Genomic DNA, 16,986 nt, shown 5'->3' with positions numbered 1-16,986 from the left:
GATAAGTGAGACCAGGTTGGGGGGGGGGGAATAAACTAAGAAACTGTGATGTGATAGGTAAGAGTGGTAGGGGATTGAAGAAGAAGGTATTTGATAGGAGGGGACAATGGGCCACAGGAAAAAGGGAAGGAGAATGGAACCAGAGGGAGGTGATGATCAGGAGAGGAGAAGAGAAAGGGTGAGAGGGGAGTCAGAATGGGGAAAGGAAAAAGAAAATAGCCAAGGCAGCACTCTGCAGAACCACTAGTCAGGCCTGCACAGGCAGACACCTTACATTCTCCATCCAGATAACAGTCGTCACCTACCCCTCATTTCCAACTCATCACCTGCAGCCTATTTAAACCCAGCTCTTATCCACAGTTCCTGTTCACCCGTTGAACCAGCCAGCCCTAATCAATTTCTCCTAGCCTTCACTTACCTTATTCCCTTGTTGTGTTAACTATCCATTCTTCTTGTTTCGTGGTCCCTTGTGACTTGTTATTTTGCAGTTGATGTGAAAGTGAATGCTCACCACTCAAGTATTCTCTGCTGTTCTGTATTTGGGTCGGGCCTCTTCTACATTTCCTGACACCACCCTATAAATCCAGGCTGACTCTGAGGTACACTACTGTAGGAAAGCTTCAAAACGGAAGCAGTCATATCAGAACCAAGTTCAATATCCCTGACAAATGTCATGAAGTTTATTGTTCTGTGACAGCAGTACAGTGCAAGACATAAAAAATTACTTTGAGGTAAAATAAATAAGTAGTGCAAAAGAGGGATAATGAGGTAGCGTTTATGAGTTCATGGACAATTCAGAAACCTGATGTCACAGAGGAAGAAGTGGTTCCTGAATGTGGGTCTTCAGGCTCCTGTACCTCCTTCCTGAAGGCACTAATTAGAAGAGGGCACGTCCTGGAAAGTGAGGACGTGATGCCACCTTCTTGAGGATAAACACAGCCTCTTGAAGATGTCCTTGATGTTGGGGAGGATTTTGCCATGATGGAGCTAGCTGAATCTACAGTCTGAGACAATCCTGCACATTGGACCCTCCATACCAGGCAGTGATATAACCATTCAGAATGCTGAAATTGCACTGCTCATAAAAAAAAGTTCCAGGTACTTTGTACTCTTCTGGATCTCAAAGGCCAACGTGCATTGGAGGCTGATGGTCACCCATCCTTGTCACGGCGTCTCCTTGTGGGATCTTGCTGTGCACAAATTTACTGCTATGTCCTCCAACGCAACTGTGACTAGACTTCTGAAGCACCTGACTGGTGGTAAGGAGCTGCTGGTCACCCTGATGGGGACGTAAAAGGTGCTATATGAATGGAAGACTTCCCCACCCACCCCACTGAAACATCAGGCCAGATTTTGAATGAACCCTCAGTCCCTGGGTGAGTAGTGCTGATGATCACGTTTTGAAAGCTTTCAGAGGGCAAATTGTTTCTCCAGTGGTCTTTGAAGTTCATAAAGTTGTCCTCCCAATAAGCCTCTGGCTTCAGAAGTAACTCAAGGGGATGTGACCCTTTAGTTATGCCGAGGGCAGATTCCACCATGGATCTCCTGCTGGTCCGTCATAACACTTGGACAGAGTTGCGGAAACCCTGGAAAATGAGAGAAATGGATGTTCATCAGCAGGATCCCGACGGGAATTCAAGCGCACTATGTATGAACATAAAGGATTAGGAGCAGGAATAAGCCATCTGACCCGTCAAGCCTGTTCCACCACTCAATAAAATCATGGCTGATCTGGCCATGGACTCAGTTCCATCTACCTCCCTTTTCCACATAACCCTTAATTGCCCTGCAAAGTAAAAATCTATCTCACAGTATCTTAAATATATTTAATGAGGTAGTCTCTACTGCTTCTTTAGGCAGAGAATTCCTCTGAGAAAAAGTTTCTCCTCATCTCCAACTTAAATCTACTCTGAAAAGCGGAATCCATCATTAAGGACCCCCACCATCCAGGACATGCCCTCTTCTCGTTGTTACCATCAGGAAGGAGGTACAGAAGCCTGAAGGCACACACTCAGTGATTCAGGAACAGCTTCTTCCCCTCTGCCATCCGATTTCTGAATGAACATTGAAACCCTGAACACTATCTGGCTACTTTTTTAAATTTCTGTTTTAGCACTACTTATTTTAATTTAACTATTCAATATACATTTATATACTTTCTGTCATTCAGTTTTCTTTCTAGATTTATCATGTATTGCACTGAAGTGCTGCCGCACAAAAAATTTGCTGTAACAAATTTCACGACTTATGCCGTTGATATTAAACCTGATTCTGATTCTTTCGAATTCCAGCGAGTATAGTCCCAGGTGACTCAGTCATTCGTCGTGGGCTAACCCTCCCCCCACCCCCATCTCCAAAATCAACCTGGCACTCGTCCTCTGCACTACTTCCAGGGATAGTATGCTTGAATATAGTACTGATTCATGCCACAGAGGCTGATGAGCTGGAATCCTGGACTACCACATAAAGGCGGCTGATCAGATTTTCATTGGGGAACTCAAACACAGTTAATTAAATGAATCTGAAATTGGAAGCATGCGGTTTTAGGTATGTGCTTGAAAACCCATATGGTTCACTGATGTTCTTCAGAAAAGGAAATGTATCATCTTCCTCCCCAGTGCTCCCATCTGCACCTCTTTCCCTTGACTGCACGATCCACTTTTCTCTCCTCCTAGGGGGTGGCACAGTAGCATAGCGTTGGAGTTAGCACAACACAGTGCAGGGGATCCAGGTTCATTTCCCACAGTTGTCTGTAAGGAGTTTGCACGTTCTCCCCGTGGGTTTCCTCCAGGTGCTCCGGTTTCCTCCCACAGTCCAAAGACGTACTGGTTGATAGGTTAATTGGTCATTGAAAATAGTCCCGTGATTAGGTTAGGGTTAAATCAGGGGTTACTGAGTGGTAGCTATACTTGAACCTGGAAGAGCCTATTCTACGTTGTATATCAATAAATAAATTCAATAAATCTTCATCCTTTTGTCACTTCCACCCATCACCTCCTGATTTCTGGCATATTCCCACTCTCTCCTCCAATTTTTTATTACCCCTCCTCACCTGGATCGGCTGCTGGCTCTTTTGCTTTCCTTCATCACCTTTCTCAAAGAGTTAACCTGCACGTGCATGTAACGAGAGCTGTATAACTCATCTCCTTCTATTAATCACCCATGCTATGGACACCTTCTGGAGGTCCAAGATCCGTGTTCCACGACCGCTGGACTAAATGTGTAAATGTAGGAGGGGACTATGTTGAAAAATAAATGAGCTAGGTTTTCTAAAATTGACTCCTTCGACCTTAGGCCACAAACTTATCAATCACCCCTCATAAATTAATAATAAAACATCCATCTAAACTAATCTCTTCTGCCTATACAATGTCCATATCCTTTTATTTTCCTCACATTCATGTGCCTATATAAATGTCTCTTGAAAGTCTCTAATGTCCAGTACTGTTCAAAAGTTTTAGACACATATATATAGCTAGAGTGACTACTGTATTGCTGCCACAAAAAAGAAACAGATTTCATGACATAGTTGAGTGATGATAAACCTGATTCTGACCTGGGTCTCTATTGTGGACTGGGAGTGGGGAATCAAGGCTGGGAAAAGAGTAAGGGAGAGGGGAGGGAGTGCAAAGCACCAGAGAGACATTATGTAATAATGATCAATAAACCAATTAAATGGAATCAAATTACCTTGCCTCATATCTCAGGCTATTATATGTGCCTAAAACTTTTGCACAGTACTGTGGGCTTCCACACACACCCCTCCCCCCACCCAGTTTCCTCGCACCTCCTAAAGACAAACTGACTTGTAGGTTAAATAGCTGCTGTAAATTAGCCCTAGTGTAGGTAGGTAATAGTGGGAAATCAGGTGCCAGGTTTTGGTGGGCACCAGAATCAGAAACAGGTTTACTATCACTGGCATATGTTGTGAAATTTGTTAAATTTGCAGCAGCAGAACAATGCAATGCATGGTAAATAAAGGAAAAAAACCTGACAGAAGGACACGTCTTGCGATGCACTCAGACACATCATTGGCGATGTAACCCGGGATCACAGGGTGTTTCAGGTCTTTCAACGTCAGACTCTTGGGCGACCCAGCTGGGGTTGATCGGGCCCTGACTTGTGTCGGGGACTTCTGCCACAGATCACTCCTCCTGATCCACAGCCGGCTCGAGGCTCGCTCTGCTGCCGCTGGGGTGTTCCCGATGGCTTTCCTCTTCTGGGCTCCTGAGATGCCCGTCCAGCTGTAGGCTCGGCAGAGGGATCGGCCCTCCTCTACGGGTGTACAGTCTGCCCGCCACCCCTTGCTGCAGCACTCTGCCACCAAGTCTTAGTACTTTGTCTTTTTCATTTCACGGGCCTCCTCCATCCTGTCTTCCCAGGGAATGGTCAGACCTGACCACCTGTCTAGATTACTCTGACAGCAGCACCATGTCTGGCCTAAGCATTGTGGAGGAGACGTGCTCAGGGAATCTGAGCTGTTTCCCTAGGCCGAATCTCAATTGCCGGTCCTCTGCTGCTCCTAGGAGGCCGCCATCCTCCTGAGATTGGGTTTGAGCCTTCTCCCCTGTCTCGATAAAAACAATTGCTTGCTTTGCTGTGCAATCAATTATTTCCCTGGTGATATTCTGTCTGTCATGGGAAATAATTGATTTCTCTGAGAGCTGTCATCAACCTGATGGGTCAAATGGCCTTCTTTGTTGTAAGATAACATGAAAAATATAGGATCTGCATCTCAATTCCAATGTGAAGCCACCTTATTATTCACCTTGAAACACCAGCAGTTTTCATTTATTCTGGATCTATTTCTAGTACACCAGTTAATATGTTTGCCCATAGTAACGGCATGTTGTTTTTAATCTAATGAAATGGTCTCTACACACAGGTGTAATATGTTTCTCTGTGTTTACTAAGCAGTAATCAATAACTGAAGTCATTAATTATTAAAGAAAGATCTACTCGGATTACCTCGAGAAGTTCAGGATGAAGTTTATTTCTTCTCACAGGAAAGGAGGAGACAGTATTTTACACCACAAGCTGTCCTAATCTGGAATATACTGAAAAAGAGAAGCAAAATTAAAACTAGCTTTTAGTTGCTATGATACATAGTGTGGACAGGGCACTGTACAGGATTGGAAAAAGCTGCAGAGTGTTGTAAACTTAGCTAGATCTATCACGGGCACTAGCTTCCCCACCATCGAGAACATCTTCAAAAGGTGATGCATCAAAAAGGTGGTAGCCATTGTTAAGGACCCCCATCGCCCAGGAAGTGCTCTCTTCTTATTACCACCCATTAGAGAGGAGGTACAAAAGCCTGAAGACACACACTCAAATGTTTTATGAACAGCTTCTTCCCCTCCGCCGTCAGACTTCTGAGCAGATAATGGGGCCATGAACAATACATCAGTATTTTTCCACTACTTATTTGATCTAGGCTGTACTGGCATCTACACTGGACTTTGGGCCGAGAGGTCCTGGGTTCGAATCCGGCCAGCTCCTTGCACGAGTTCCACCCGCCCTGGGTTCAGAGTCAAATGAGCAACTCGGCCTCGTAAAAAAATCCAACGCTAAAAAAAAGGTAAGGTTACTGCCGGATGTGCCAAAACTTAGGAACTTTACTTTCACAACATATATCTATGATGTTAAACCTGATTCTGATTCTAACTGGACAAATAATTAAGGGTATAAAATGGGTTAACAGCAGAGAGTGGGAATAATCAAGCTGTTCCTTTCTAAGAGCTGGCACAAGGCTGAATGGCCTCATTCTGTTCTGTAAGATTCTTTGATCATGAGTTATCTTGTTACCATCACGTTTGCAAAAGCTTTGGGCTGAAATTTGGACCACTCAGTCACGAGAGGCTGGGAATGAGAAAACAGGGAGAGGCTTTGTTTCACAGTCCTAATTGCTGCACAATAATAACTTCACATTGATAGAAACATCTTTCATTCCCATAAAACATCTCAAGGAACTGGGCAAAACCTGGCTCCAAATCACATAAGCGGACTAATGACACTAATGACTGGGACGCAAAGGGTGTTTTAAAGAGCACTTTAAGGAAGGAGAGAGCTGGCTTAGCAGAGAGATAGTTTTCTGCTCCGATCTATTTTTAGCGACGTTGATCGCAAATAAACTTTTGGCAGCAAAAGGAATACTTCTCTTCTCCAAAATCTTTTATGTCCACTCAGGAGGCTATAGCAGACCTCAGCCAGAAGGCGCACCTCAGGTCTCGCAGCCCTCTCTCAGCATTGCATTGGAGAATCAAGCTGGTTTAATGTGGAGAAGCGTGTGAAACTGGTCTTGACTCCACTCAAAGCAAATTTATTATCAATGTACATTTATGTAATCATACAGGACCCTGAGATTTACTTTCTTGCAGGCATGCTCAACAAATCCAATAACCGTAATAGAATCAATGAATGACTGCACCAGCAGGGCAGACAACCAGCGTGCAAAAGGCAACAAACTGTGTATACACAAAATGAAAGATGAAAAATAAATAATAATAATCAATAAGGAATAAGTATCAAAATATGAGATGAGGAGCCCTTGAAAATTAGTCTGTAGGTTGTGGGAACAGTTCAGTGATGGGGCAAGCAAAGTTATTCCCTCTGGTTCAGGAACCTGATGGTTGAGGGGTAGTAACTGTTCCTGAACGTGGCGGTGTGAGTCCTGAGGCACTTGTAAATCTTACCTGGTGGCAGCAGTGAGAAGAAAACATGGGATAGGTGGCGGGGGTCCCTGATGATGACAGACACTTCAGACAACAAGCACATTTATTTCTGACTGGGTGGAGGGAGTCCCGAGGATGATGGACACCTTGGAAGACCGGTACATTTATATCTGACTGAAATGTGTGTTGGTTGCCCATCGTTTCCGATGATGACATAAACCTGTGCAGGAGGAGTTTTAAAGTGAAAAGGCCATTGCACTGGGGCTGCTACACTCTCTTGGCCTCAAAAATCTTGGTCCAATGGTACGGAAAATCATCACGACTGGAGACTTTCTCAGCTGCAGTGGATTGCCAGGACACCTTCTGTGCCTTGTCATGCCCTCCGCTCTCCCCGAAGCTTTGCTGCACTGCTTTCCAAGCCATTGGATCTTGCAGTTGATCTCATCCGCCCAGTCCACCAGAACTGGCTTTGCATACTGGGGTCGGCATAGCCCTGTCTCGCTGGGGTTGGAGGTTCCCGGCTACCCTTACCCGGTTTAGCCCACCTGTCAAAGCAGTGTACCAGGATGTGGCCACTGTCACGTGTAAATAGTTGCTTGGAGCCGCAGGTGAGAGCTGGGTGGTAGGTGGGGGCCAAAGGTGGACAAACTGCCCCTGAGCAGAGCACAACAAGCCTGCCACCAGAGGTGCTACCCCTCCCTGGACACCCCAAAGTAAATACAGTCTACTGTAGCACAAAGTGGTCACAAGTGTTGTTAAACTGTAGTGTTTATACTGTTGGGCTGGCTGGTTCAAGAACTGAAGTAGCTGTCCTTGAACCTGGTGGTGTAGGATTTCAGGTTTCTGTACCTCCTGCCTGATGGTAGCTGTGAGAAGATGGCATGTCCTGGATGGTGGGGATCTTTGACGATTGATGGATGTTGCCTTCTTGAGCCATCGCCTCCTACCAGTGGTGGGGAGGGATATCCCCGTCATGACAGACTAATGAGATTGAGTTCCTGACTCTGGGCCATCTGGTCTCCTCATGTGCACCCTCCCAATTCCATCTCCTGACTCCATCAGTCTCCCTGACTCCCAATAAACTGCAAAATCCATGTGGTAGCCAGATTCCGCTCACAATACCAGCAGGGTAATGTGATGCATCAACTCAGTCCAATGCCTACCCCTGTGATATCACTGGCCAGTGGTTTTGGATGGGGCAACATGGGTCTGTAGCTGATGGAGCTGCTGCCTTATAGTTCCTATGCCGCTTGTAGATACCACCAATGGTGGTTGGGCACCACAATCCCCCAACTCTTCACCTCCTCTGTCAGGGTGTACTGCAGCCCTATGGTGGCATCCTTAACCCCCTGATCCCAGCCACTTGAGCCCATTGTCAGCTCTTTACAACACAGCACCCAGTGAACGCAAATCTGGGCAGATTGCCAGCCGTGACCTGACTTAACTTATGAAGTCATCTTCAAACCAGTGGAACTTCACATTCTGCCCAAGCCAGGTGTGTAAGAGAGGAAAGGCATTTCCTTGACGAGCTCGTTGATGGATGTTTTTATTGAACTGCGCATGGTGAGCTGGCATTGTGAAGCATGCTTCTGTTATCTGCAGTAAGTGTTTCTTTCACTTGGTTTTCTCTTGACGCCAGCACAGTTATCATCTTCATGCTACTGTGATGTAACAAGGCTGTAAAACACTGTAATTAAGTAGGTAACATTTTGCCAGGGCAGTGCTGTTAAAAAGGCTTTAATGTATTTGAGGCAGAACTGTATTACAAATGAATTTTGTGACATCACTTTACATGATGATTACGTGACTTTACGTGACCCTGACTTGGGGGGGGTGGGCTCAGCAGGTGCTACACCTTGCCCGAGGGAGCCCTGCAGGTTAATGGAGGGGAGGAGCACTCAATTTGAGGCCTATGTTAGAGTCATTGCACAATATACTACAGAGAAACAAACTGAACAGCCCAATGAGACTTCATCAACTATGAAGCACCTACACTAATCCCGTTTCATTCTTACTGCTTTCCCATCATCTCCCATCTGATTCTACCATCCACCTACCCACTAGAGGGAAATTAAAATGGGGAGAGTAGAAAATGCAGGTGCTGGAAACTGGAGCAACACTCAAAAAGGAGTCAGGGACTCTGCTGGTTGAGAAGCATCTGTACATAAGTCAAATACAGCAAGAATAAATCAAAACAATAACTTTAATCTCCATCACGTGAAACGCCAAATCCTCCATGAGAATGTTTCTGTTTTACAGTACTGTACAAATCTTAGGCACATGTAAAAATATTCTGTAAAGCGACGATGTTTTCAAAAATAATGAATAAAGGTCCTGAATATCAAGAATTCTACTACGAAGAGCAGTAAACAGTAAAAGACTAAATCAAGTCAATATTTGACATGACTACACTTTGCCTTTAAAACTGATCAATTCTTTTAGGTAATCTGCTGTGTAGTTTTACAAGAAAAACGGCCTCGAAATCCCAGACAGCCTTGGCAACGTTGAGATCAGGACTCTGTGGAGGTCATAGCATCTGAACCATATAAAAATTCTAGGGTGCCTAAGACTTTTGCAAAGTACTGAATATTTAGAGATTCAGTGTAGAGCGGGCCCTTCTGGCCCTTCAAGTCAGCAACCCCATGACCCAATTAACCCAAACCTAATCACGGAATAAGTTACAATGACTAATTAGCCTACTTTTTACGCGTATGGACTATGAGAAAACGACGGAGCCCCCTGGGGAAAACCCACTCGTTCCGTGGGGAGGACATACAGAGTCTCCTTACAGAATGGTGCCAGAATTGAACTCCAAACTCTGGAGTGCCTCGAGCTGTAATAGCCTCATGTTAACCACTACACTGCAGTGACATTGCTATATTGCAGCTAACCAGCCTACAACTGCACTGTCCTTATGAGAAAACAAAAATAAATAAACTAAAAGTGCCTTTTCACACTCATTTTACATTTTGAAAAAAAAATGCTTAGTATTCTTGGAAGCTTTCAGCTAGTTACATGGGAAATTACAGATGTATAAAGGAGTTTACTGCTCCCTGCCCCCTTCCCTCTCTCAGTTCACAACAGAGACACATATCAGAATCAGGTTTATCATCATTCACATATGTCATGAACTAGTTTTTGTTTTGCAGCACCAGTACAGTGTGATACATAAAATCATTATAGAACTGTACAAAAGTCTTAGGTGCCCTAACTATATATATGTGCCCTTGCCTCTTGCACAATACTGTAGGTCCCGGGTTCAAAGGACTTGCGCAGAAGGATCAAATGACCTTTCCCTCTTGGTGTCAGAGTTTACTGAGCAGGATCTGGTTGTCCTGTTGTTTTTGGTGAAGTTTGAAAAGAATGAAATGATAATTTTGTCAGAGATAAAAAGATTGTGTTCTCTCTTCCATGTTCCATCCCCACGTTCCTTTTAAGCTCAGTGCAGCTCCTGTTCTTGTGTTTCTATGAAATTCAAAGTTCAAAGCAAATTTATTATGAAGTATATTTCTGTTAAATTCTGCCACGGACAGTCCTGAGCCCTGCTGTGAGAGGAGGAAGGTTGGGCATGGGGCGAGCAACCCCATCCCGTAAAAACCCAGGGCTACAGAGACTCCGAAGGCCTCATCCCTGGAAGAGGAAGGGCCTTCGAAGTTTGGGCTACACCTGGAGACAGCTTGAAACACTCGGCCAGGACAGAGAACTCTGGCGAGCTGCTGTCGACAGCCTATGCTCCAGCGCGGGTTTATAAAACCTTGAGATCCACTTCCTTCCAGGCATCTACAGGAAAAAAGAAATGCAATAGAATTTTATGAAAAACTATACAAAGAAACTTTTAATAAAGTAGAGGCACTGTCATGCCTTCTTTGTTTTGGCACACGTGCTGGTCTCAGGATAGATCCACTGATAGGTTAATGCCAAAGATTTTAAAGCTATTGACCCTCTCCACCACCATTTGCCGAATGAGGTCTGGCCCATAGATCTCCAGCTTCTACCCCCCTCAAGATTAAAGATTCAAGATTGTTTATTGTCATTCTCCAGTACACGAGTGTAAAAGAGAATGAGATGGTTGTTACTCTGGATCCAATACAGCATTAAAAAACATAATAAGCACAAAAATTCAATAAAAACATGATAAACATAAAATAAATCCTATAAAAACTATATACAAGTAACTGTCATGTACGTAGACTGACTGTATGTCCATTAAGTGACTATAGGTGATGTGTATGTAGTGGTGGTGGGGACGAGTTTTGGGTGGATGTGTTGGTCACCCTGATAGCTTGGGTGCAGTAAGTGTTTTTGAGTCTGGTGGTCCTGGTGTCAGCTCTTTGGTTTGCTGACCAGGGATCAGTGTCTCCACACTGCCCTGAATCTTAGCTGGTTCATTGGTAAATGCTCCTTTTGTGGTTATAAGACTTGTGATATCTAATATGGGTGGCAGGGTGGAGATACGTCTCTACCAAAGGAGGTGTAAGATGCTCTTGGGCAAGGTGTAGCACCTGCTTAGCCCTCCGATCAGGGTCACGTGAAGTCATGGGAGCGGATGGTGGATGGTCGTATGAGTAGCTGGTGCACATCACAAGTCCTGGCACCAGGCAGACAATCTCTTAAGAGTATTGATAATGGCTGAAAGTCACCTACTTTGTAAAGACACTGTCCAGAAGAAGGCAATGGCATACCACTTCTGTAGAAAAACTTGCCAAGAACAAGCATAATCATGAGACCATGATTGCCCATGTCATGTGACACAGCACATTATGATATTGATGCTGATAATATCTAATAAAAGTGAATCTGAAGTCCAGATGAAGGGTCTTGATCCAATATGTCAACTGTCTATTTCTCTCCATGGGTACTGCCTGACCTTCAGAGTTCCTCTATCGCTTTGTGTATATGGCTCTAGATTCCAACATCCACACTTTCTTGTGTCTCCAAAAGTGAATCAGAAGTGTGTTGGTGGATTAACAGGAGTTGTACCCAGCGGTCCAGAAGCTCTGTCAGTCTGGCATCACAAAAATCCCAGTTGTGTTAGATGATCAGAGTTTCGCTCTGAGTGAATTTGCTCTTGTTAGGAGTTGTGTGTGAACCGGGTCTCAGCTCTGGGGAGTGGCATGACAGCATAGTGGTCAGCACAGTACTTTACCACACTGGCAGTCAGATCGGGATTTGATTCCCACTGTAAGGAGTTTGTACATTTTCCCGGTGACCATGTGGGTTTCCTCTGGGTGCTCTGGTCTCGTTTCACATTTCAAAGTTGTATGGGTTAGTGTTAGTGAGTTGTGGGCAGCCTGTCGTGCTACAGGAAGCATGGTGACAGGTGCAGGCTGCCCCCAGCACATTCTTCGCTGAGTTGATTTGATGCAAAAGGCACATTTCACTGTATGTTTTGATGCGCACATAATACGCAAAGCTAGTCTTTAACTGCTCTGTTCCTTTCTTCGGTAGATGTCATGGCGTCCACAGTATCGCAGCTCCAAGTTCCGGAACGTCTATGGCAAGGCGGCCAGCCGGGAGCACTGCTTCGATGGCATCTCCATCACCAAGAACGTCCATGACAACCACTTCTGTGCCATCAATCCCAAGTATCTTGCCATTGTGACCGAGTCTGCTGGCGGGGGCTCCTTCCTCGTTATTCCACTGGAGCAGGTAAGTATCGCTTCCATAACACCATAAGACATAGGAGCAGAATTAGGCCATCTGGCACATCGAATCTGCTCTGCCATTTCATCATGGCTGATCCATTTTTTTCTGTCTCCTCAACTCCATTTCCTGGCTTACTCCCCGTAACTTTTGATGCCATGTCCAATCAAGAACCTAACAATCTCTGCCTTAAATACACCCAACGACCTGACCTCCACAGCTGCATGTGGCAGCAAATTTCACAAATTCACTACCCTTTGGCTAAAGAAATTTCTCCGCATCTCTGTTTTGAAAGGGCACCCTTCTGTCCTGAGGCTGTGCCCTCTTGTCCTAGACTCTCCCACCATGGGAAACATCCTTTTCACATCTACTCTGTCTAGGCCTTTCAACACTCAAAAGGTTTCAATGAGATCCACCCTCATCCTTCTAAATTCCAGTGAGTACAAACCCAGACCATCAAACATTCCATGGCAATGTGCCACTGACATTGGCATCATCCCAAAATGTCGACTGTTTATTAATTTCCACAGATGCTGCTTGACCTGCTGAGTTCTTCCGGCATTTTCTGTGTGTTGTGTTGGATTATTATAGTTACATGTTCAAAGATACAGTGAAAAGCTTGTCTTGTTTTCTGTTCATACAGGTCAAATTACACAATGCATTGAGCTAGAATAACGTAAACTGTAACAATGCAGAATGAAGTGTAGAAGGTACCGAAAGAGTGAATTTTCACTCTGTAAGTTCTTTCCTTTCAGAAACTTAAATAGCTCCCAGTTAAACACAACAGTTGAATCTGCACCCATGACCTTCCAAACCACTGGCAGTGTACACCACTCGCTGTGTGCAGAAGTGTCTCCTGGTGTAGCTTTTGGATCTTGAGCCAATCACATTCTTTTTATGTCCTCTGGCTCTTGACCCTCTCCAACACCCGTGTCTTTTTCTTAGTACAGAGGTGGGGCAGTACAGCTGCGTGGCAGTTAGCGTTTGAGATTGAATTCCCATCATTGTCCGTAAGGTGTCTGTACATCCTGCCCGTGGCCACATGGATTTCCTCCGGGGGCTCCAGTTTCCTCCAACGTTCCAAAGACATACGGGTTAGGGTTAGTTAGTTGAGGTTGACAAAAATGACGCATTTCACTCTCTGCTTTGATGCTTTGATGTACATGTGACTGATCTTTTCATTGGCTGTCAAGCTCTTTAGGACATGCTGAGGGTATGAAATGGAAGTTTTTATAATAGGGTCTGGTTCAAGCCTGAGTTTTCCCTCTCAGAATCTGGGGCATCACACATCTTCTTGTGGAGCATGCTAAATTCCTACTGCATGGGGCTAGACATCTCAGACCAGCTGTTGGGAGAAGTGATCGGGCTGGATCTGTGCCCAGGGCTTAGAGACAGTGCACAGTGGGCACAGCTGTCAGTAGCACGTGATAGAGAACCTGAGAGTGTGGGAACCCAGATCCCGCAAGGTTCATAAATGGAAACCTTTTTTGGAGAGGAATAAACAGTCAATGGTTTGGTCCCAGATCCTTCATCAGAACTGGAAAGGATCAGGGAAGAAAAGAGCTTCTTAATCTGGCTTTTTCCCCCCTTCCCTTCCAGTCTTGATGAAGGGTCTCGGCCTGACTGTTTATTCCTCTCCATAGATCTGCCTGACCTGCCGAGTTCTTCCAGCATTTAATTAATTTCATTTATTTTTTATTTGGAGATATGGAGTGAGATAGGTCCTCCTGGCCCACCAAGCCATGCCACCTGTTTTGACATTAGCCTAATCACAGGACAATTTACAATGACCAACTAATCTACTATCCGGTACCCTTTTTGGACTGCGGGAGAAACCAGAGCACACAGAGGAAACCCCTGTGATTGACGGGGAGAATGTACAAGTCCCTTACAGATGTCACTGGAATAGAACATCAAAGATCAGAATGCCCCAAGCAGTAATAGCGTTTTGCTAACTGCTACGCTACCATAGCGCCCCATACATTCTGGGTCCGTTGCTATGAATTTCCAGGAGGAGCTCTTGCATATGGGCTCTACGCAGGCCTCTCTGTGTCTGGTCAAGGTGTGGGGGTTTGCGGACTGAATGCCATATGGAGGGAGGTCCAGTGCAAAGGGGAGTCATTAGCTCTGCCTTGATTCCACTTGGACACCATACTCCCAAGTCAAGAGTATGACCCAGAGAGATCTCACCACTCCTGGCCACTGGTTACTGGGAGTTTGATGTGGTTGAGATGAAAAGTAGTTTCCTACTGTTCCAAACCGACAGCTGGGAATTCCTCACTTATTAATCAAGTAAAGACATCATTTGGGTGTCGGGGTGGAGATACCTCTCTGACAAAGGACGTGTAGCCTGCAGGTCACCGTTGGGCAAGGTTAGCTTCTCACCTCCAATCAGGGTCATGTGAAGCCATAGGAGCAGGTGGTGGATGGTCACCTGTGCAGCCGATGCATCACAAGTCCTGGTTATGCGACCACTGACGCCAGGCAGACGATCTCTGAAGGGTACTGATAATGGCTGGGGTCATCCATCTTGTAAAGGCACTTCACAGAAGGCAATGACAAACCACTTCTTGTAGAAAAAATCGGCCAAAAACAGTCATGTTCATCAAAAGACCATGATCACCAAGTCATATGACATGGCATATAACGAGCAACAAGACATCAATGGCATTAAACATCAGACACACAGCATGAATGTACAGGCACAAAAGTACCACTAGGGTCTCAGCAGGTAGTTGTGGTAGTCCAAGGCTTTTCAGCTCATCCACATCAAGTCTTCTCTGCATTTTAGTAACCAGTGGCCAAGAGTCCTAACTGAGGCCAATGGGGTTAGGTCCTGAGGGTTGTTGGTATTGATAGGCCTTGTATTCCCATGAGTATGAAAGACTGTGATGGGAGTATTTAGGATTAAATGAAGCACAGAGAGAGAGGATTATGTGGCCTCAAAACTGGAGCTGATCTTTCCCGAGTGCTGACAGGAGACAGTTCTTCAGAAAAGAGGTGGGGATATGGGATTGGAGGCACGAGGAAGAGGGCAAAGGCAGAGGAGGAATTGACCCACAGATCTATGACGATAACTGGAGCAACTATGCTGTTAGGAGGAGGCAGGTGTCCATAAACCCTCATCTGTTTATTGAGGCTAATAGCAGAGAATTGTACAGGGCAACATAACTCCTGTTAAATACATTTCACAGTCTCCTTCTTAATTTGACCATCCTGGCCTGTCCTCCCCCTCCATTCACAGCTCTGTGTGAACATTACAACTAAGAATTGAGCGCAGTCTATCACCGCTGGCAACAATCCAACAGAATGAAATTATCTACACAGGTGCTCCAGTTTTAATGGAAAATAAGTCGGCTTAAATGAATTCCACAGCAGGGAGATGTAAACTCCTGGCCCATTAATCCCATAGCAACAGCTCTCGACCCAGAATGAATCAGAATCAGGTTTATTATCATTGACATATGTCGTGAAATTTGTTATTTGCAGCAGTAGAACTGTACAATACATTAAAGATTATTATGTTAGATTAAGAAATACTGTATATAAGAAATATATAAGTAGAGAGCAAATATGAGGCAGTGTTCATGGACCGTCCAGAAATCTGGTGGATGGGAAGAGGCTGCTCCTAAAACACTGAGTGTGTGGCTACAGGCTTCTGTACCTCTGTAGTATTATGTAATGGGTAACAGATGACACATATTGTTCATAATAGAAACTATTCTACATAATTCACAAACACTGTCATTGAGTTGTTGGGTTCACTTTGAAAGACAGTGTCTGATGTAATGACATGAGTGCAAGGTGACTGCTTTTGGTTTGTTCATAATGGAAGTAAAGGGCCATGGCTTTTGTAAAGCATTATTCACAAAATCCTACACATAATAATGAGAAGAGGGTATGTTCTAAGTGGTGGGGGTCCTTAATGTTAGATGCCACTTTTTGAGGCATTGCCTCTTGAAGATGCTCTTGGTGGCAGGGAGGCTGGGACCGATGATGGAGCTGGCTGAGTTTACAACCCTCTGCAGCATTTTCCACCCCTGTGCAGTGGCCCCTCCAAACCAGCCAGCAATGTAACCAGTTAGAATGCTCTCCATGGTACACGTGTAGAAATTTGGTGACATATCAAATCTCCTCAAACTCCTAATGAAATATAACCGCTGTTGTGACTTCTTTGTAATCGCATCCATATGTTGGGCCCAGGATAGATCTTCAGAGACATTAACACCCAGGAACTTGAAACTGTTCACCCTATCCACTGGTGACCCCTCGATGAGGACTTCTCTTTCTGACGTCCACAATCAATTCCAAAGTTCAATACAGAAGTTGTATATCATGCTAATTACTTAATTAATTACTGAAGCCCATCACCCCTACTAGGGTATAAGCCACTTACAGCAGCTCACCAGAGTCCTCTTTTCCGGGCAAGTCTTTCAAGTTGTTCCCAGGTGAAGGATCTTTGAAGATCCTTCCTCTCCCAGGGATGAGGTTTTTGGAGATTCTGTTGGCATTTCTGTAGCACTGAGGTTTTACAGGATGGGGTTTCTAGCCCCATTCCCATCCCTCTTCCTCTCAGAGCCAAGCTTGTGACTGCCCATGGCTGAGGTATTATGTTAAGTAATAGATCATCAGTTAGTTAACAGTTCAGTAAAAAATATTCAGTAGACACAAG

General features: G+C 44.8%; 1 protein-coding gene across 6 annotated transcripts in view; it reads left to right on the top strand.

Moving 5' to 3' along the window:
• Positions 1-16,986, top strand: part of LOC132382598 (coronin-2B) — a 224,003-nt gene that overhangs the window by 137,317 nt on the left and 69,700 nt on the right. For 5 of the 6 annotated variants that reach the window (XM_059952968.1, XM_059952970.1, XM_059952967.1 and 2 more), the window contains one exon: positions 12,120-12,320. In XM_059952968.1, the coding sequence (XP_059808951.1) occupies positions 12,120-12,320 (201 nt within the window). Of the gene's footprint in view, positions 1-5,009; positions 5,579-12,119; positions 12,321-16,986 lie in introns of those variants that run through there. The other variant, XM_059952971.1, reaches the window with a different exon arrangement.

This window comes from Hypanus sabinus, chromosome 28 (assembly GCF_030144855.1).
Source record: "Hypanus sabinus isolate sHypSab1 chromosome 28, sHypSab1.hap1, whole genome shotgun sequence".
Classification (NCBI taxonomy): domain Eukaryota; kingdom Metazoa; phylum Chordata; class Chondrichthyes; order Myliobatiformes; family Dasyatidae; genus Hypanus; species Hypanus sabinus.
Note: the sequence above shows the minus strand (reverse complement) of the source record. Positions and strands in the feature narration are given on the sequence as shown.